The following is a 22,739-nucleotide window of genomic DNA, read 5'->3' as shown; positions in this document are numbered from 1 at the left end:
ATTGAAGAAAATATTTAGTAAATAGTAAAAATGTTTTAAACATTGCAGTGTTTATAAAACCTCACACTATTTCTGAAAAAAAAAATTGTTGCTCATTCTACTTGATTTACTCTCGTGCAGTGTCAAATTAAGTCTCACCAACTTTGTCTTGTAAATAGCAAGTGAGTGCAAAACACAGTATTACAATATCATACGTTTAATGACCTTTATTTCTTTGTCAGGCAGAACAATCAACTTTAGGGAGAGAATACAGAAAGGGTGACCTTAGGTCTGCATGAAATGGCAATATGGGACAACATACAATGTGGAACATGATGTTCCATACACCATTTGAACATCAAATGGTTTGGAGTAAGGCAGTTTCTTTATGTCCAAAACCTTAACAACTTTGTGTGGATGCAGCCTGACCTTATAGGCATGGTAATGCTCCTCAAAACACAGTTTCCATCAGTTTCCCACAGAGCAATACATCATCATCTTTGACAATAATAGTTTTTATCTTACAAAACACAGTACCAATAAGTGCTCATATGACTATTCTATTCAATACATTTTTCCAGAATAATATAGGATTACCTCCAAATGATGATCGTCTTTCTTTAGCACTGCATCTCTGAATAGTTTTAATTCTCCAGTACTACTGTTGCTATCATAAAAATGTTCCTTTGAGAGAATTGCAAAAATAGGCACTATTAGTCACAACATACTCTGGGACGACTCAAAATAAAAACTATAACAACAATTAAGAGTGTATAACTCACATAGCCATTCTTGGAAAATGGGTCTCTGAGGTTGGGGAACAAGTTCACAATTCCTTGTGCATACATTTCCTTCACCTGTCTAGATGGAGATGTACTTAAAAAAAAATCACATTCAAGTTTATTTGTCATACACACGTTTTATAAGATGTAGTGAAATGTTTATTATTTAATTTAGATTTAAAATGACTCTGAAACCTAAATAAGAACACATGTGCAAATCAAAACCAATAAACAACTTACCCATTCTTCTCTGTCATCTCAGCTGCCAGTATATTCACCAATTTTCTTCTGCTCTCATCTGTCAAGGACTTAGTTCGGTTGTATTCATTTATTATATATTCTACACCTGATTTCTTGGTAAGAATGGATTTCACCAGCTGAAATAAAAACATCAAACAGTTGAATAAATCTATATTTAGTACAATACAATGTTAAAATCTGGACATAACTTAAACATAGCCCTCATACGATGCAATTTAAGATCATTGTTTGAAGCATTGTAATCCTTGTTGAATAGAAAGCATTAGTGCCTGTATGAAGTCTTACTTGCATAGCTTCAGAGTCCAGCCTCTGACGCTTTCTGGTAGGAGTGTCTTCAAGGATGATTGTGTCGGAGTCCCATGAACAAACGGATGATTGGGACTTTGGAGAGGTTACCATGGAGATAGATTCTAACCACCATTGCAAAAAGGAAAAAGAAGACATGTTGGACACAATTTGCTCATAAACCCACACCTAATCTAATGGAGAATATCGGTTTGCTTTGAAAAAAAAAAGTTACTTAGCTTGATTATAAATAAAGATTGACCTCTTCTCACCATTGGAATAAAATGTTTTAATATAGCTTACAAATTTAAAGCGGTAACAAACCTGTTTCGTATTTGATGGTTAGAACCCCAGTGGATGGATCCTTCACAATTTCCTCAAAAACATCATCATCTATCTCAGTCCCTGAACTGTCAACAACTTTGACACCTTCTGTTACAGCTGGGACACCCAATTTGGCAAATGCTAGGAAACGGGAAAAAAGCAGAAACCGACAGGTCATTTGATATATTTTTAAAATGAGTTTCAAATCAGATATTTTGAAGCGAAACATACAGCCAAAGTTGAAAGGCCCAGTCAAAACAAATACTCTATACACAAATATAAGAAAAATGATCATTAGAAAAACCGAATGACTTGGTACTCCTATAAATAATTTCAAATAGGGCTACCAAAAAAAAAGGGGCAACAAATGTGAAATTGCACACTCAATTCAAAAAACACATAAAATGAAACATGATTTATGATACCTGTAATCTTATCTGCATATCTTCACGCTGGTAAGCTAACAGGTGATTGTTTAGTAACTTCACCATTAACAATGTAGAAGCAGATGTTTTAGGGATATTTTATGTGTGTTTTAAGTCATTTTCTGAGTATTTTGTGTTTTTTAAGACATTTCATGGGTTTTTGTAGTGTTGTGTGTTTTGTGGGGTATTTTATGTGTTTCAAGTCATTTTCTGAGTATATTGTGTGTTTTTAAGTCATGTTGTGGGTTTTTTAAGTCATGTTGTGTGTTTTTGAGGTATTTATGTGCGTTTTAAGTCATTTTCTGATTTTTGTGAGTATGTTGTGTGTTTTGGGGTTATTTTGTGAGTTTTAAGTCTTTTTATGGGTTTTTGTAGTATACCGTGTGTTTTTTAAGTCATTTTGTGTGTTTTTTGAGTATTTTGTGTGTTTTAGTGATATTGTATGTGTGTTTTAAGTCTTTTTATGGGTTTTTGTAGTATTCCGTGTGTTAAGTCATTTTGTGTGTTTTTGAGTATTTTGGGGATATTGTATGTGTGTTTTAAGTCTTTTTATGGGTTTTGTTGTATTGTGTGTTTTTTAAGTCATTTTATGGGTTTTTGTAGTATTCTGTGTGTTTTTTAAGTCATTTTATGGGTTTGTGTTGCATTTTGTGAGTGTTTGAAGCCATTTTGTGTTATAACATAGAAATACGGAGTGTTATATGGATTTTTGGAGAGTCCATCTTCCTATGCCGAATTCTTCCGGGATAAGATTTCATGCGCAATTAGAATATTGTCATTTAGAAATGTTGCTTTTATTTTGCAAAAAATCTGTAATGGAAACCCAGTTACAGACACTAAATTTGGAATTCAAACCTATCATTTGAGTTATAATATAAACTTTGTGCTTACCATTAGTTATAAAGTGAGAGCAGTTTTCTATAACTAAATTCAACTGAATTTTAATTTAATTGATATATATATATATATATATATATATATATATATATATATATCAATTAAATTAAAATTCAGTTGAATTTTTTGTCAATAAGTGAGTAAAATATAAGTTTTCCAGGTTTATACAGTATATAATTATGTACAATTTACATATTAAATATTCTATTTCACATAATGTTTGAAATTGTCCCACAGCCCGCGCAAAAACGAAGTCTGAGGTGGCTAACATTTAAAGGCCTACTGAAATGAATTTTTTTTATTCAAACGGGGATAGCAGATCTATTCTATGTGTCATACTTGATCATTTCGCGATATTGCCATATTTTTGCTGAAAGGATTTAGTATAGAACAACGACGATAAAGATTGCAACTTTTGGTATCTGATAAAAAAAGGCTTGCCCCTACCGGAAGTAGCGTGACGTAGTCAGTTGAACATATACGCAAAGTTCCCTATTGTTTACAATGATGGCCGCATGAAGTGAGAGAGATTCGGACCGAGAAAGCGACAATTTCCCCATTAATTTGAGCGAGGATGAAAGATTTGTGGATGAGTAAAGTGCAAGTGAAGGACTAGTGGGGAGTTGAAGCTATTCAGATAGGGAAGATGCTGTGAGAGCCGGGGGTGACCTGATATTCAGCTGGGAATGACTACAACAGTAAATAAACACAAGACATATATATACTCTATTAGCCACAACACAACCAGGCTTATATTTAATATGCCACAAATTAATCCTGCATAAAAACACCTGCGTGTTTGTTATGCTAGCTCCTAGCTCCTATGCTAGCTCCTAGCTCCATAGAACACGCCAATACAATTCAAACACCTGATCAACACACACAATCACTCAGCCCAAAAGACCGTTCACCTAACCCAAGGTTCATAAAGCTTATATATTTTTAAAAAGTTACGTACGTGACGCGCACGTACGGTACGGTACATGTTATGCTAGCTCCTAGCTCCTATGCTAGCTCCTAGCTCCATAGAACACGCCAATACAATTCAAACACCTGATCAACACACACAATCACTCAGCCCAAAAGACCGTTCACCTAACCCAAGGTTCATAAAGCTTATATATTTTAAAAAAGTTAAGTACATACGCAAAAAAAAGTTGCGCACATACGGTCAAGCGATCAAATGTTTAGAAGCCAAAGCTGCATACTCACAGTAGCACGTCTGCGTCTTTGTCATCCAAATCAAAGTAATCCTGGTAAGAGTCTGTGTTGTCCCAGTTCTCTACAGGTGTCTGTGTATCGAAGTCAAAAGTCCTCCTGGTTAGAGTCTCTGTTGTCCGAGTTCTTCCATCTTGACTGCATCTTTCGGGAATGTAAACAAAGAAGCGCCGGCTGTGTACTGTTGTTGCTGACTACTTTCGAAAATTACGTCCATTTCGCACCGACAACTTTCTTCTTTGCTTGCTCAGCTTCCTTCTCCATAATGCAATGAACATGATTGCAACAGATTCACGAACACAGATGTCCAGAATACTGTGGAATTATGAAATGAAAACAGAGCTTTTTCGTATTGGCTTCAATGTGGAAGGCATACCCGTGTTCGCCGGTCTACGTCACGCGCATACGTCATCCTCAGAGGCGTTTCGAACCGGAAGTTTAGCGGCAAATTTAAAATGTCACTTTATAAGTTAACCCGGCCGTATTGGCATGTGTTGCAATGTTAAGATTTCATCATTGATATATAAACTATCAGACTGCGTGGTCGCTAGTAGTGGCTTTCAGTAGGCCTTTAAGCTAGCATTCACTGGGTGACATTAGCCCTTTTAGAATACCATTTTTTTTAAGATACAAAACCGTACACAAATAACTTCATTACATATTGAGCAACAATATAAAGTAAATTCTCACATGATGCTACAAATGACAAATAATTGATTTAGTAATAGAGGAGAAGCAACTTACCACAGTCCTTAAACATTCAGAAAATGGCTTCCAGAAAATTCTTCAGGGTGTGGACAGGAAGAGGGGCTGGAGGGCGGGGCTAATCAGAGTACCTCTAACACTGTCTCGTTTAACCACGGAAATCAACACCAACACTGGGGGGCGTTTTACTCCAGCTGTTGTTGTAATAACTCTGATAGATGTAATGCATGTTAACACTGCATATTTAACACTGGGGATTTTACTGTGTACATTTGATTAACATTTGGTTATTTACAATCCGTGGAGGTGGAAGGGGGAGGATGTTAGTCAAGGGTTGCTTCTATCGTGTGCTTAGCTGCTTTAATTAGGCTGACCATATTGTGAAATCCCAAAAAGAGGACACATATATGCGTGCCAAGGCTGGGACTAGGTGAGAATTTGTCAATGATACTCTAACTTGCTTTATAAATAATATATTTATTTAAATACAGCGTTTGTAGTAATTTTCAAAATGGGGTCCCACAGTACATTTTTGGGGTCCCAATTTTTATGTAAGCGTTTTGGAAAAAAAAAACACGTATGCATTATTCTGTTATATCTCACATTCTATATTGTGTTTTGGATAAAGGTTGTCATAAATGTTACTTCAATAAAAAGAAAACAAATGTGTATGCATATGTAAATGTATTCAGTTATAAACATTCATTCACTTTCTTCTTTCCTTCATGGATCTAAACTTTACCACTGCTGGCAGTTTTTTCTATGTTAAGTTGTAGGTGTATTTATTTCAGTATAAAAGTGTAAAAAGTGTTTTGCTTCGGTGATGAAATGATGATAATGGTGTGCCAGGGCATACACACATTTTATATTTAACGCTTAAACCTCTGGAGTCTACATCAACTTCAGATCTATCCCTCATTTCTAAATGATATTTTTTATAATGTTTTTTAGTTTGTTTTCTACCGTTCTTTGTCAAACCAAACTGTTTTTAATTGCAAACACACAAAATATGCAAAATCTTCCGCCAAAAATAATTTTCAAAGTGGAATATTTGATGTGAAGTAATCAGAACCTTGGATAGGTCAATAATTAATAACATTGATTTTGATTCAATATTATGTTTTGAGCAATGACTGTTTGAAAGAAAAAAAACAGCTTTGTTTTAATTAGTCAACATTGCAACTTTTTGTAAATTACATTTCACCTTTAAGATTTAATTTCACTTTTATGTTTTTGTTTATTTTAATAGTATTTGTAGAATTAGCTGTGGGCTGCAAATGGCATCCGGGGCACACTTTTGACACCCCTGCTATAGAAAATTAAAAAAATAAATCTGATAAATCTACGGATAAAAAGCAGAGCCTGGGTCCGAGTGTTTGATACAGGTGAACCATATTTGCCAAGCCTCTTGAATTTTCCGGGAGACTCCCGAATTTTAGTGCCTCTCCCGGAACAACCATTCTCACCATTTCCAGCCGGGCCTGAGTGAGGACAGCCTGTCGTCACGTCCGCTTTTCGTGCCGGCCCAGTCACGTTATAACTTCTACGGCTTTTGGAGCTCAGTGCGCCAACGGCAAGAAGGACACTATTATATATGTCTCTGTTATCCATAGGTTTATCTATAACCCATAAATGGGCAGGCACGGAGTAATTTCTCAGCGTGTTTATTCCAGCAGGCACATTAATACACTGACACAATATCCGGATTTCCATCATGCATTGCTTCAAAACTACGGCAAGTAGTAATGTCCAAACAAAGGCTGACAGAGAATTGAACGAGGATGGACAATTCAACCCTAAACTCACTCCTTTCCTGCAAATTAAATTTCACCTATGCTACTTCAAAGGCTGTGCTACTGGCTTCAAATACAACAATGAGTAGAGGAGTGTTGTGTGTGTGTATATGTGTGTACAGTATATTTAAGAAATACTTGAATTTGCACTGAAATTCAAGTATTTCTATAAGAAATACTTGAATTTGCACTGAAATTCAAGTATTTCTTACATATATTTTAACCTACTAACCTAACCTAACCTACTCAGTGGCCTAGTGGTTAGAGTGTCCGCCCTGAGATGGGTAGGTTGTGAGTTCAAACCCCGGCCGAGTCATACCAAAGACTATAAAAATGGGAGCCATTACCTCCCTGCTTGGCACTCAGCATCAAGGGTTGGAATTGGGGGTTAAATCACCTTAAATGATTCCCGGGCGCGGCACCGCTGCTGCCCACTGCTCCCCTCACCTCCCAGGGGGTGAACAAGGGGATGGGTCAAATGCAGAGGACAAATTTCACCACACCTAGTGTGTGTGTGACAATCATTGGTACTTTAACTTTAACTTTTAACTTTAATATTTATATATTTAAGAAATACTTGAATTTGCACTGAAATTCAAATATTTCTTATATATATTTATATATATAAGAAATACTTGAATTTGCACTGAAATTCAAGTATTTTTTTACATATTTATATATAAGAAATACTTGAATTTGCACTGAAATTCAAGTGTTTATTTTATTTATATATTTACACAAAAGAAATACTTGAATTTCAGTGCAAATTCAAGTATTATATATATATATATATATATATATATATATATATATATATATATATATATATATATATATCTATATATCTATATATATATATACACACACACAACACTCCTCTCTACTCATTGTTGTATTTGAAAGTGCAATGCTTTGCAGCCAGTAGCACAGCCTTTGAAGTAGCATAGGTGAAATTTAATTTGCAGGAAAGGAGTGAGTTTAGGGTTGAATTGTCCATCCTCGTTCTATTCTCTGTCAGCCTTTGTTTGGACATTACTACTTGCCGTAGTTTTGAAGCAATGCCTGATGGGAATCAGGATGTTGTGTGTCAGTGTATTAATGTGCCGGCTGGAATAAACACACGCTGAGAAATAGCTCCGTGCCTGCCTACTTTCTGGGTTATAGATAAACCTATGGATAACAGACATATATAATAGTGTCCTTCTTGTTGTGTGTGCAGTTGGCGCACTGAGCTCCAAAAGTTGTAGATGTTGTAACGTGACTAGGCCGGCATGAAAAGCGGACGTGACGACAGGCTGTCCTCACTCAGGTCTGGTTGGAAATTTGGGAGAATGGTTGTTCCGGGAGAGGCTGTGTGTGTGAGATACTTGAATTCAAGTATTTTATATATATATAAAAAATACTTGAATTTCAGTACAAATTCAAGTATTTCTTTTATTGGTTATTTATATACACACATAAATAACCAAAAGAAATACTTGAATTTGCACTGAAATTCAAGTATTTTATATATATATATATATATATATATATATATATATATATGTGTATATATATATATGTGTATATATATGTATATATATGTGTGTGTATGTATATATGTGTGTATATATATGTGTGTATGTATATATATATATATGTGTGTGTATATATATATATGTAAATATATCTATCCAATAAAAGAAATACTTGAATTTCAGTGCAAATTCAAGTATTTCTTTTGTGTATATGTAAATGAAATACTTGAATATCAGTGCAAATTCAAGTATTTCTTTTGCGTATGTATATAAATAAAAGAAATACTTGAATATCAGTGCAAATTCAAGTATATCTTGCGTATGTATATAAATAAAAAATACTTGAATATCAGTGCAAATTCAAGTATTTCTTTTGTTTATGTATATAAATAAAAGAAATACTTGAATATCAGTGCAAATTCAAGTATTTCTTTTGTGTATGTATATAAATAAAAAATATTTGAATATCAGTGCAAATTCAAGTATTTCTTTTGCGTATGTATATAAATAAAATATTTGAATATCAGTGCAAATTCAAGTATTTCTTTTGCGTATGTATATAAATAAAATAAATACTTGAATATCAGTGCAAATTCAAGTATATCTTGCGTATGTATATAAATAAAAAATACTTGAATATCAGTGCAAATTCAAGTATTTCTTGTTTATGTATATAAATAAAAGAAATACTTGAATATCAGTGCAAATTCAAGTATTTCTTTTGTGTATGTATATAAATAAAAAATATTTGAATATCAGTGCAAATTCAAGTATTTCTTTTGCGTATGTATATAAATTTTTTTATTTTCTGTCTTGCCTCTGGTGAGGGCGGTCGCATTTTTCTCCGCTCCCTCCTTCCCTGCTTGCTCTCTTTGTTTTTGTCTTGTCTGAACTATTTTGAAGCCTCTTTTCTTGAGCTGTCCTCAAATCTAAACATCAAAATGAATTTGATCAACTGGACTCTCGACGCAATTGACACAGTCTTTTCGACAAGGAAAAGAGGTTCGGGGGAGCCTGGCTGCCCTGATGGAACCATTGCTGCGGGGTACGTGAGAGATTCCTGGAATACTTGGAGAATCATGTGCCTCTCAGTCCTTTCCATCGAGGACGTGGAAGACATCTACCTATTTGGAGCTGTGATCGCAGGGCATTTGCTGATTGGGCTGGGCATTGCTCTGGTGTATCGTCAAATTCGGAAGACGATGGCAGCCACTCAAGGGGCCAACAGGCTGTTCAACGCAATGGAAGGATTGGGTCGTGCTGTGGGATCACAGACTGGAGCGATTGCTGATTTGAATCGCAAGGTAGATTCCATCTTGATGAAGTTAGAGAAAGAATAAATTGGAATTGTCAGAGCCAGCATACAGAGCAGGAATGTCATTGTTTTGACTGCTCGAAGAAAAAACAACATCTTAATCTACGATTTGACTCCCTCGAATGGCCTTGAGGAACAGGCTGTTTGAAAACACTCCCCTGAGGACTCCTCAAAGATGGACGCTTTTGACCTTTCCCTTTTTTTCAAAAGCACCTGGGTCGGACTCTTGAACTCTTGAACTCTTGGGGCCGGCCTCGGCCCATAAAGACAATTCCAACATCTCACCCAAGTTAATTGGGCATACATGCACGCACACACCCCTCCCCAAATCAACGCCTTCACCACTGCTTAATTCCTCCGGGGTTGTGGGGGCTGAGCAGCGCTCAACAGCAGCTGCCGGCCTCCAAAGTCTTGTTGGATGACTCTGTTGCGAGTTGTTGTGATTACATGTACCATGTTTATGTGTGCCATGCTATGTGAGGTTTTTTTCCTCGGACTCAGTCTGGACCATTCCTGAGGGTCCAGCCTCAGACTGATATTTTTTTTTTACTTCCCCCCTTCCCCAATGTCACCTTTTTCCCACCTTTTTAAGGAGCGCCTAAGTGAGGCTGATCCGTTGGCGGTCCCGTCTTGTCTCCCTGTAACGTATGTCTGCTCTTAGCGGGATTGTGCCGAAAATGTAATTTCAGTTCTTATGTGTCTTGTACATGTTAGAATGGACAAATAAAGCTCTGAATCTGAAATAAAATATTTGAATATCAGTGCAAATTCAAGTATATCTTGTGTATGTATATAAATAAAAAATACTTGAATATCAGTGCAAATTCAAGTATTTTTTGTTTATGTATATAAATAAAAGAAATACTTGAATATCAGTGCAAATTCAAGTATTTCTTTTGTGTATGTATATAAATAAAAAATATTTGAATATCAGTGCAAATTCAAGTATTTCTTTTGCGTATGTATATAAATAAAATATTTGAATATCAGTGCAAATTCAAGTATTTCTTTTGCGTATGTATATAAATAAAATAAATACTTGAATATCAGTGCAAATTCAAGTATTTCTTGCGTATGTATGTAAATAAAAAATACTTGAATATCAGTGCAAATTCAAGTATTTCTTGTGTATATGTAAATAAAAAATACTTGAATATCAGTGCAAATTCAAGTATTTCTTGTATGTATGTATATGTGCAACACTCCTCTCTACTCATTGTTGTATTTGGAAGTGCAATGCTTTGCAGCTAGTAGCACAGCCTTCAAAGTAGCATAGGTGAAATGTAATATGCAGGAAAGAAGTGAGTTTAGGGTTGAAATGTCCATCCTTGTTCTATTCTGTCACTATCTTGGCAGTCTGTTTTTGGCCTTTGATTTTGTTTTGGCAGTCTGTTTTGGACTTTGTTTGTTTGGCCGGCCTGGAGGCCATTGTTTGTTTTGGCAGTCTGTTTTGGCCTTTGTTTGTTTTGGCTGGCTGGGAGGCCATTGTTTGTTTTGGCTGGCTGGGAGGCAATTGTTTGTTTTGGCCGGCTGGGACTTACTGACGTTGACTTTACACTTTACTGACGTTGACTTACTGACGTTGACTTTACACTTTACTGACGTTGACTTACTGACGTTAAACTTTACACTTTACTGACGTTGACTTACTGACGTTGACTTACTGACGTTGACTTTACACTTTACTGACGTTGACTTACTGACGTTGACTTTACACTTTACTGACGTTGACTTACTGACGTTGACTTTACACTTTACTGACGTTGACTTACTGACGTTGACTTACTGACGTTGACTTACTGACGTTGACTTTACACTTTACTGACGTTGACTTACTGACGTTGACTTACTGACGTTGACTTACTGACGTTGACTTTACACTTTACTGACGTTGACTTACTGACGTTGACTTTACACTTTACTGACGTTGACTTTACACTTTACTGACGTTGACTTTACACTTTACTGACGTTGACTTTACACTTTACTGACGTTGACTTACTGACGTTGACTTACTGACGTTGACTTACTGACGTTGACTTTACACTTTACTGACGTTGACTTTACACTTTACTGACGTTGACTTACTGACGTTGACTTTACACTTTACTGACGTTGACTTACTGACGTTGACTTACTGACGTTGACTTACTGACGCTGACTTTACACTTTACTGACGTTGACTTACTGACGTTGACTTTACACTTTACTGACGTTGACTTACTGACGTTGACTTTACACTTTACTGACGTTGACTTACTGACGTTGACTTTACACTTTACTGACGTTGACTTTACACTTTACTGACGTTGACTTACTGACGTTGACTTTACACTTTACTGACGTTGACTTACTGACGTTGACTTACTGACGTTGACTTTACACTTTACTGACGTTGACTTACTGACGTTGACTTTACACTTTACTGACGTTGACTTACTGACGTTGACTTACTGACGTTGACTTTACACTTTACTGACGTTGACTTTACTGGGGTTAGGGTTAGGGTTAGGTTTGGGGTTACGGTTAGGGGAAGGGGGAGGGGCAAAGGGAGTGCACTGTCCGTCTGCAACCCGTCAAAGCGACGCCCACGCCAAACGCAGGACCCCCGGGACCCCATCCGACATAACTCCCATTGCGGGCGCTCAATGTGGTGGCAGACACACTCCAAAAATCCCTGCGGCTGTCCAGCGACGCGTTTCGGCCCCCTAGGCCTCATCAGGTTGGCTTTTGACCTCGTGCCTGCTGGGACGCTTCTAATTCCCTAGCAGGTGGAGCACTATGGGCTCCTGAGGCTTCCCTATTTGTCTTCACGGCCGGATGTCCCCTCATCACGGCCGGAGAGGGAATGAGCCTGCTGGCAGGAGGAGGATATATATAGGTGAGCTGCAGGGGGGCGGGGCTTAAGCTCCCCACTGCAGTGTCGCCAGCGACTACTCAAACCTATGGATCAAAGAAAACGCCTACATGTGTGATGTGTCCCCTCGACATATGTTGTGCATCACACAGTGGCCAAACACACAGGTAAGTATGGTTATGTTTGGTGAATGTATTAAAATGTTTTCTTTGATCAATCCTCTGACTCCTGTGTTGATTGATTGAGGTGTCTGAGCCCCTCACCACATTTCGATAACAGGGCCGCGGGGGACCCACGAACGGCAGGGCGCCACCAAGCGACGGGTTGGAGGCACTGGCGGGTTAGGTTTGTGGTTAGGGTTAGGGGAAGGGGGAGGGGCAAAGGGTTAGGGTTAGGGTTAGGGGTTAGGGTTAGGTTTTGGGGGATTAAGAAAGAAAGAGAGAGAGAGAGGGGGAGGGGTTTGTGCACGGTCCATCAACTCCCCGCCAAGGCGACGCCCCGCCAGATGCAGAACCCCCCGGAAGTCCCCAAAGGAGGCCAACCAGATAACACCCACAAAGTCAGACATTTTGCACCCCATTTAGACATCCCCCCGATATATGGGTCATGTGTGGTGGGCCCGCCCATTTACGGAACCAGCGTGTCAGCCCGTCAGTGGGGGACTTCCAAGTCACCGCACCGACCTCTGTGGCTGGCTGGACAACGATGGGCGTGAGCGAGCTGTCGTCAGGAGGAACGATGCGCTCAGGACTCGGTCGTCTCATCCTCTCCGTCTCAGGTCGCCTGCAGGTGGGAGGGGGTGAACCACAAGTCGCACTCTCTACCTGGGGCGCGCGGGGTCCGATGTTCCACGGTCTCAGGTCACTCACGGGCCGTCTGCGTTCTCGCCTTCGTCTGCCGTCTTGCGTCACAGGAGCGGAGCAGGAAGCTTCTGCGTGTATGGTGGAATCTTGTGGAGTCATCAGAACAGCCGGCGCCAAGCAGGCAGGAGGAGGGAACTCGCCGCCAATCTCATGGCCTGAGGTTTCTGGGATGCAGAGACAGGCTTCGTCGTCCCGGCGTCATCGCTCGGTCCTGGTGGAACCGCTCGCTCGTTGTGGCCTTTGGGTGTCATCATCAGCGAGGCTATATGGCTCTCCGCCAGTTGTAGGGTGTCAAAAGTCATCTTTGTGCCAAACTTCTTTTTGGCCCAGTTGGAGGCAATAAAAAAGGAAGACCTCCAATTGTATCCAATTATAGGAGTCAGCTTGTCCTTTTCAATTTTTAATGCGTTTAAATAATGCCTCTTCAAAATGTCCATAGTTATGCCGGCCCAATTTCTGGCGTTAATTACAATTAAGGCCTGCGTGTCCGCATTGTTTAATGCAGGACTTATCCTGTTGGCCAATGTATTTGACATTTTGGAAATAGTTTGTGGTTGCTCATGTTGGTTAACATTTTTAAGATGATGCAACATTGTGATAATGTTTTGCATACCTCTTATTTTAGGGCCGAAATGGTAGTCTTGGAGACCATCTCCGTTCTGGATGTTGTTGCCTGCTAATTCGCCGTAGCGTGACTCAAAGTTGAGGCCACGCCCATCTTCACCGGCGCTAGCAGCAGTAAGCCAAAATGGTGGCACCGCATGGCTTTTGCTAATGCTGCTAGCCATAAACAGAAGGGTTAGGGTTAGGGTTAGGTTTGGGTTAGGGTTAGGGGGAGGGGCAGAGGGAGTGCACTGTCCGTCTGCAACCCGTCAAGGCGACGCCCACGCCAAACGCAGGACCCCCGGAACCCCATCCGACATAACTCCCATTGCGGGCGCTCAATGTGGTGGCGGACACACTCAAAAAACATTTGCGGCTGTCCAACGATGCGTTTCGGCCCCCTAGGCCTCGTCAGGTTGGCTTTTGACCTCGTGCCTGCTGGGACGCTTCTAATTCCCTAGCAGGTGGAGCACTATGGTCTCCTGAGGCTTCCCTATTTGTCTTCACGGCCGGATGTCCCCTCATCACGGCCAGAGAGGGAATGAGCCTGCTGGCAGGAGGAAGATATATATAGGTGAGCTGCAGGGGGGCGGGGCTTAAGCTCCCCACTGCAGTGTCGCCAGCGACTACTCAAACCTAACCCTAGGGTTAGGGTTAGGTGTTGGGGTTAGGGGGAGGGGACTAGGAATATGCACTGTCCATCAACAGGCTGCCAGAGTGACACCCCACCAAGGGCACCCCCCCCCAGGAGGCCCAATCGAACAACGCCGAGAGTGGTGTCAGACACATCAACCATTCATTTTGTAAACATGCGACGCGTTTCGGCCTATTTGGCCTCTTCAGGCATGTAAAAGCTACCACATTTGCGGTCTCCAGCATAATGCCTTCCTCATTAGCTGGAGCCTTTTGTCAAATGGAGCTATGGACTGAGGAGGATTTTGTTAGAGCGCCGCAGGGGGCGGGGCTAAGGCTCACACCTGCGGTCATTCAGTTCGCTCCACTGATTGCAAAGGAATGTCTGGTGTTTGAAAAAGGAAATCACTGCACACAACTCAAAGCAAGTAATTAATCATCCAGGCCAGCTGGGTATAAAACTCTACTCAAAATAAAGCAAAGCACTGCAAATCAGGTAAGTACCACTCAAAATAAAGTAAGCACTGCAAACAAGATAAGTAAATCACAGCAAACAAGGTAAGTATTTAAATAAATAAAGACATCCAGACGATTCCTCTGTGTCAGTGACCTCTGACTCCAATTTTAAAATGTGTCTGATTATCATCAGCCTATCACCACATCCCAGCAATGCCCAACAGAGCCCCAGGGGGGCGCACGAAAGGCAGGCTGCCACTCCAACGGCAGACTGGAGGCACTGGCCAGTTAGGTGTTGGGGTTAGGGTTAGGGTTAGGGTTTGGGGGAGGGGACTAGGAATATGCACTGTCCATCAACAGTCTGCCAGAGTGACACCCCACCAAGGGCACACCCCCCCAGGAGCCCCAATCGAACAACGCCGAGAGTGGTGTCAGACACAGCAACCATTCATTTTGTAAACATGCGACGCGTTTCGGCCTATTTGGCCTCTTCAGGCATGTAAAAGCTACCACATTTGCGGTCTCCAGCATAATGGGTTAGGGTTAGGTTTGTGGTTAGGGTTAGGGTTGGGGGAAGGGGGAGGGACAAAGGGTGTGCACTGTCCGTCTACAACCCGTCAGGCGACGCCCAGAGCAAACGCAGGACCCCCGGGACCCCATCCGACATAACTCCCATTGCGGGCGCTCAATGTGGTGGCAGACACACTCCAAAAAATCCCTGCGGCTGTCCAACGACGCGTTTCGGCCCCCTAGGCCTCGTCAGATTGGCTTTTGACCTCGTGCCTGCTGGGACGCTTCTAATTCCCTAGCAGGTGGAGCACTATGGGCTCCTGAGGCTTCCCTATTTGTCTTCACGGCCGGATGTCCCCTCATCACGGCCAGAGAGGGAATGAGCCTGCTGGCAGGAGGAAGATATATATAGGTGAGCTGCAGGGGGGCGGGGCTTAAGCTCCCCACTGCAGTGTCGCCAGCGACTACTCAAACCTATCGATCAAAGAAAACGCCTACATGTGTGATGTGTCCCCTCGACATATGTTGTGCATCACACAGTGGCCAAACACACAGGTAAGTATGGTTATGTTTGGTGAATGTATTAAAATGTTTTCTTTGATCAATCCTCTGACTCCTGTGTTGATTGATTGAGGTGTCTGAGCCCCTCACCACATTTCGATAACAGGGCCGCGGGGGACCCACGAACGGCAGGGCGCCACCAAGTGACGGGTTGGAGGCAGTGGCGGGTTAGGTTTGTGGTTAGGGTTAGGGTTAGGGGAAGGGGGAGGGACAAAGGGTGTGCACTGTCCGTCTACAACCCGTCAGGCGACGCCCACGCCAAACGCAGGACCCCCGGGACCCCATCCGACATAACTCCCATTGCGGGCGCTCAATGTGGTGGCAGACACACTCCAAAAAATCCCTGCGGCTGTCCAACGACGCGTTTCGGCCCCCTAGGCCTCGTCAGGTTGGCTTTTGACCTCGTGCCTGCTGGGACACTTCTAATTCCCTAGCAGGTGGAGCACTATGGGCTCCTGAGGCTTCCCTATTTGTCTTCACGGCCGGATGTCCCCTCATCACGGCCGGAGAGGGAATGAGCCTGCTGGCAGGAGGAGGATATATATAGGTGAGCTGCAGGGGGGCGGGGCTTAAGCTCCCCACTGCAGTGTCGCCAGCGACTACTCAAACCTATGGATCAAAGAAAACGCCTACATGTGTGATGTGTCCCCTCGACATATGTTGTGCATCACACAGTGGCCAAACACACAGGTAAGTATGGTTATGTTTGGTGAATGTATTAAAATGTTAGGGTTAGGGTTAGGGTTAGGGTTAGGGGTTAGGGTTAGGGGAAGGGGGAGGGGCAAGGGAGTGCACTGTCCGTCTACAACCCGTCAAGGCGACGCCCACGCCAAACGCAGGACCCCCGGGACCCCATCCGACATAACTCCCATTGCGGGCGCTCAATGTGGTGGCAGACACACTCAAAAAATCCCTGCGGCTGTCCAACGACGCGTTTCGGCCCCCTAGGCCTCGTCAGGTTGGCTTTTGACCTCGTGCCTGCTGGGACGCTTCTAATTCCCTAGCAGGTGGAGCACTATGGTCTCCTGAGGCTTCCCTATTTGTCTTCACAGCCGGATGTCCCCTCATCACGGCCAGAGAGGGAATGAGCCTGCTGGCAGGAGGAGGATATATATAAGTGAGCTGCAGGGGGGCGGGGCTTAAGCTCCCCACTGCAGTGTCGCCAGCGACTACTCAAACCTATGGATCAAAGAAAACGCCTACATGTGTGATGTGTCCCCTCGACATATATTGTGCATCACACAGTGGCCAAACACACAGGTAAGTATGGTTATGTTTGGTGAACGTATTAAAATGTTTTCTTCGATCAATCCTCTGACTCCTGTGTTGATTGATTGAGGTGTCTGAGCCCCTCACCACATTTCGATAACAGGGCCGCGGGGGACCCACGAACGGCAGGGCGCCACCAAGTGACGGGTTGGAGGCACTGGCCGGTTAGGGTTAGGGTTAGGGTTAGTAGGGTTAGGGTTAGGGTTAGGTGTTGGGGTTAGGGATAGGGTTTGGGGGAGGGGACTAGGAATATGCACTGTCCATCAACAGTCTGCCAGAGTGACACCCCACCAAGGGCACACCCCCCCAGGAGCCCCAATCGAACAACGCCGAGAGTGGTGTCAGACACATCAACCATTCATTTTGTAAACATGCGACGCGTTTCGGCCTATTTGGCCTCTTCAGGCATGTAAAAGCTACCACATTTGCGGTCTCCAGCATAATGCCTTCCTCATTAGCTGGAGCCTTTTGTCAAATGGAGCTATGGACGGAGGAGGATTTTGTTAGAGCGCCGCAGAGGGCGGGGCTAAGGCTCACACCTGCGGTCATTCAGTTCGCTCCACTGATTGCAAAGGAATGTCTGGTGTTTGAAAAAGGAAATCACTGCACACAACTCAAAGCAAGTAATTAATCATCCAGGCCAGCTGGGTATAAAACTCTACTCAAAGTAAAGCAAAGCACTGCAAATCAGGTAAGTACCACTCAAAATAAAGTAAGCACTGCAAACAAGATAAGTAAATCACAGCAAACAAGGTAAGTATTTAAATAAATAAAGACATCCAGACGATTCCTCTGTGTCAGTGACCTCTGACTCCAATTTTAAAATGTGTCTGATTATCATCAGCCCATCACCACATCCCAGCAATGCCCAACAGAGCCCCAGGGGGGGCGCACGAAAGGCAGGGTGCCACTCCAACGGCAGACTGGAGGCACTCGCCAGTTAGGTGTTGGGGTTAGGGTTAGGGGGTTAGGGTTAGGGGGTTAGGGTTAGGGGTTAGGGTTAGGGTTAGGTTTGGGTTAGGGGGAGGGGCAAAGGGAGTGCACTGTCCGTCTACAACCCGTCAAGGCGACGCCCACGCCAAACACAGGACCCCCCCGGAGACCCAGAACAAAATGCGGTGGCAAACACGTGCGAAAAATTGGTGTGGATATCCAACAACGCGTTTCGGCCCCCTAGGCCTCATCAGGTTGGCTTTCAATTGTCTCGTGCCTACTGGGACGCTACTAATTCCCTAGTAGGTGGCGCACTTCTAATCTCCTGAGACTAACAATTCTTCCCTATTTTTCCTCACAGCTGGATGTCCCCTCATCGACAGCCGGAGAGGGAGTGAGCCTTCTGGCAGGAGGAGGTTATATAGGAGAGTTCTGCAGGGGGCGGGGCTAAAGCTCTCCACTGCAGTGTCGCAAGGACTTCTCAAAAATTATTTCCCAAAAATTGTTCCTACATGTGTGATGTGTCAGATCGACGTATTGTGTGCATCACACAGTGGACAACCACACAGGTAAGTATGATTGTTTTTGGTACTTGTAATAAAATGTTTGCTTTGATCTCTCGACTCCTATTGTTATTAAAGTGTTTGCGCCCTCCACCACATCTCAAACAAAGTCCCCAGAGGGCCCACGGACGGCAGGACGCCACCCAGACGACGGTTTGGAGGCACTGGCGGATTAGGTTTGGGGTTAGGGTTAGGGAGAGGGGAAGGGGCGTGGCACTGTCCGTCTACAATCCGCCAAGGTGACGCCCACGCCAAACGCAGGCCCCCATGGAGACCCCGAATGAAAATGCGGTGGCAAACACCCGCGAAAAATTGGTGTGGATATCCAACAACGTGTTTCGGCCCCCTAGGCCTCATCAGGTTGGCTTTCAATAATCTCATGCCTACTGGGACGCTACTAATTCCCTAGTAGGTGGAGCACTTCTAATCTCCTGAGACTAACAATTCTTCCCTATTTTTCCTCACAGGATGTCCCCTCATCGACAGCCGGAGTTCTGGCAGGAGGAGGATATATAGGTGAGAATGCTGCAGGGGGCGGGGCTCGAGCTCTCCACTGCAATGTCACCAGCGACTTCTCAAAAAATGGTTGTTCCCAAACATTGTTCCTACATGTGTGATGTGTCTAATTGACATATTGTGTTCATCACACAGTGGACAACCACACAGGTAAGTATGATTGTGTTTGGTACTTGTATTAAAATGTTTGCTTTGATCTCTCGACTCCTGTTGTTATTAAAGTGTTTGTGCCCTCCACCACATCTCAAACAAAGTCCCCAGAGGGCCCACGAACGGCAGGACGCCACCCAAACGACGGATTGGAGGCACTGGCCAGTTAGGTTTGGTTTAGGGTTAGGGGGAGGGGCAAAGGGAGTGCACTGTCCGTCTACAACCCGTCAACGCAGGGCCCCCCGGAGACCCTGAACAAAATGTGGTGGCAAACACTCGCGAAAAATTGGTGTGGATGTCCAACAACGCGTTTCGGCCCCCTAGGCCTCATCAGGTTGGCTTTCAATTATCTCATGCCTACTGGGACGCTACTAATTCCCTAGTAGGTGGAGCACTTCTAATCTCCTGAGACTAACAAATCTTCCCTATTTTTCCTCACAGCTGGATGTCCCCTCATCGACAGCCAGAGAGGGAGTGAGCCTTCTGGCAGGAGGAGGATTTATAGGAGATAATGCTGCAGGGGGCGGGGCTAAGGCTCTCCACTGCAGTGTCGCCAGCGACTTCTCAAAAAGTTATTCCCAACCATTGTTCCTACATATGTGATGTGTGTAATCGACATATTGTGTTCATCACACAGTGGACAACCACACAGGGTTAGGGTTAGGGTTGGGGTTGGGGTTAGGGTTAGGATTAGAGTTAGGGTTAGGTTTAGAGTTAGGGTTAGGGTTAGGCATAAAGAAAGAGGGTTGGTTAGGGCTAAGGGTTGGGGTTAGGGTTAGGGTTAGGTTTGGGTTATGGTTAGGGGGAGGGGCAAAGGGAGTGCACTGTCCGTCTGCAACCCGTCAAGGCGACGCCCACGCCAAACGCAGGACCCCCGGGACCCCGTCCGACATAACTCCCATTGCGGGCGCTCTATGTGGTGGCAGACACACTCAAAATGAACTGGCGGCTGGCCAACGACGCGTTTCGGCCCTCTAGGCCTCATCAGGTTGGCTATGACCTCGTGCCTGCTGGGACGCTTCTAATTCCCTAGTAGGTGGAGCACTTCTAGTCTCCTGAGGCTTCCCTATTTGCCTTCACAGCCGGATGTCCCCTCATCAAAGGCTGGAGAGGGAATGAGCCTTCTGGCAGGAGGAGGATATATATAGGTGAGTGCTGCAAGGGGCGGGGCTTAAGCTCCCCACTGCAGTGCCGCCAGCGACTTACTCAAACCTACAGATCAAAGAAAATTCCTACATGTGTGATGTGTCCCCTCGACATATAATGTGTATCACACAGTGGCCAAACACACAGGTAAGTATAGTTATGTTTGGTGGATGTATTAAAATGTTTTCTTTGATCTTCCTCTGACTCCTGTATTCATTGAGGTGTCTGAGCCCCTCACCACATTTCGAAAACAGGGCCGCGGGGGACCCACGAACGGCAGGGCGCCACAAAGTGACGGATTGGAGGCACTGGCCGGTTAGGTTTGGGTTATGGTTAGGGGGAGGGGCAAAGGGAGTGCACTATTGTATCTTCTACGTATAGGACATGATATTTGAACACAACTTTGCATGTTTGATGAGTGTGTGTCGTGCACTTACTGTATATAACCTCTGTGACCGGAAGGTCTGCTGCTCGTACACCCATATTTGAAAACTTATCACAACTAAACAACCGCATGTACGGAAGTATTCACAGCCTTTGCGCAATACTTGTGTCATGACGTGGACTGTGGTGTGGATTGTTTTCCCGTGGTGCAAAGCGATTGGAGCGGACATGGCGTGAAGGTAAGGGCATCTTTTAATCTTAACACTCAAAAGGTATTACAAAAACAAAGGGTATAAACAAAAGGCGCTCTCAGTGGAGGTTCAAAACTTGGCTATGATAACAAAACTAGAACTAAGGCAAAACTATGGACATAAAACACAAACTTGCACTATGGCATGAATAACAAAAAACGTACTTGGAACGGAAGGAGAACGGGACATGGATCATCGGCATGGATTACAAGGGTGTATCGAGGGTGAGTAGAAGGTGATGTCGCCAGGCTGACTGCCTGGCAACTACAGGTTTAAAAAGTGACGTGGTGATTGGCAACAGGTGCATGAGTCCAAGTGAATTAGGTGCGTGACATGGGGACAGGTGAAAACTAATGGGTTGGCATGGAAACAAAACAATGGAGTAAAAAAACAGGAACTAGTGGAGCCTTGAAGTAATATAACACAACTAAACAAAACATGATCACAAAGACATGACAGCTTGCACTTTTTTCAGCAATTACACCTCAAGTCTTTTTGAACACCATGCCACAGGTTTGACACCTACAGTAACTTTGGGCGCTTTCCTCTTTGCAGCACCTCTCAAGGTCCATCAGGTTGGATGGGAAGGTTTTCATCCAGGATGTCTCTGTACATTGCTGCATTCATTTTAGTCTCGTCAGGGAGGTGACCAAGACCATGGTCACTCTGTGAGAACCTTCCAGAACCAGGCCTGTATGGTACTCAGTGGCCTAGTGGTTAGAGTGTCCGCCCTGAGATGGGTAGGTTGTGAGTTGAAAGTCCCGGCCGAGTCATACCAAAGACTATAAAAATGGGAGCCAATACCTCCCTGCTTGGCACTCAGCATCAAGGCTTGGAACTGGGAGTTAAATCACCAAGGGTGCTGCCCACTGCTCCCCTCACCTCCCCGGTGGTGAACAAGGGGATGGGTCGAATGCAGAGGAAAACTTCACCACATCTAGTGTGTGTGTGTGTGTGACAATCATTGCTACTTTAACTTGAACTTTCCTTTAGAGTGGCCACTTGGAAGCCAATGCTGAGTAAAAAGTTTGCCAAAATGCACCTGAAAGACTCTCAGACCATGAGCAGCTAACTTCTCTGGTCTGATAAATCACAGATGGAAGTCTTTAGCACAAATGCCAGGCAGCATATTTGGAGGAAGCAGGCAGCACTCATCACCAGGTCAATACCATCCCTACAGTGAACACGGTGGTGGGAGTATCATGCTGTGGGGATGCTTTTAGCAACAGGAACTGGGAGACTTGTCAGGACAGAGGGGAAGATGAATGCAGCAATGTACAGAGACATCCTGGATGAAAAACAACACCTGATGGAGCTTGAGAGGTGCTGCAAAGAGGAATGGTTGAAAGTGCCCAAAGATAGGTGTGCCAAGGTTGTGGTATGGTATTCTAAAATAATTGAGGCATTAATTGCTGCCAAAGGTGCGTCAACAAAGTATTGAGTGAAGGCTATAAATATTTATGTACATGTAATTTTATTTATTTATTTTTTTAATACATTTGCACAAATTTAAAAAAAAAAGTTCACATTGTCATTACAGGGT

General features: G+C 43.3%; 1 protein-coding gene across 1 annotated transcript; it reads right to left on the bottom strand.

The window, feature by feature from the left end:
* Positions 1–537: 537 nt before the first annotated feature.
* Positions 538–12,926, bottom strand: LOC133645435 (uncharacterized). The gene is made up of 6 exons (XM_062040269.1): positions 12,827–12,926; positions 1,632–1,772; positions 1,308–1,432; positions 1,002–1,138; positions 762–855; positions 538–663 (listed from the first exon to the last, which is right to left on the bottom strand). The coding sequence occupies exons 1-6, from the start codon at positions 12,924–12,926 to the stop codon at positions 544–546; spliced, it is 717 nt and encodes a 238-aa protein (XP_061896253.1). The 3' UTR covers positions 538–543.
* Positions 12,927–22,739: the final 9,813 nt, after the last annotated feature.

The sequence above is a fragment of the Entelurus aequoreus genome, unplaced genomic scaffold, assembly GCF_033978785.1.
Source record: "Entelurus aequoreus isolate RoL-2023_Sb unplaced genomic scaffold, RoL_Eaeq_v1.1 HiC_scaffold_81, whole genome shotgun sequence".
Lineage (NCBI taxonomy): Eukaryota > Metazoa > Chordata > Actinopteri > Syngnathiformes > Syngnathidae > Entelurus > Entelurus aequoreus.
Note: the sequence above shows the minus strand (reverse complement) of the source record. Positions and strands in the feature narration are given on the sequence as shown.

Bases quoted from the DNA above. Each gene is read 5' to 3' on its own strand.
- LOC133645435 (XM_062040269.1), bottom strand. From the start codon at position 12,926: ATGTCTGACTTTGTGGGTGTTATCTGGTTGGCCTCCTTTGGGGACTTC. The intron at 1,433-1,631 runs GTTTGTTACCGC...AATGGTGGTTAG, and splicing joins AACCATCAAATACGAAACAG to AATCTATCTCCATGGTAACC. The intron at 856-1,001 runs GTAAGTTGTTTA...TTTTTTTTTAAG, and splicing joins GAGATGACAGAGAAGAATGG to TACATCTCCATCTAGACAGG.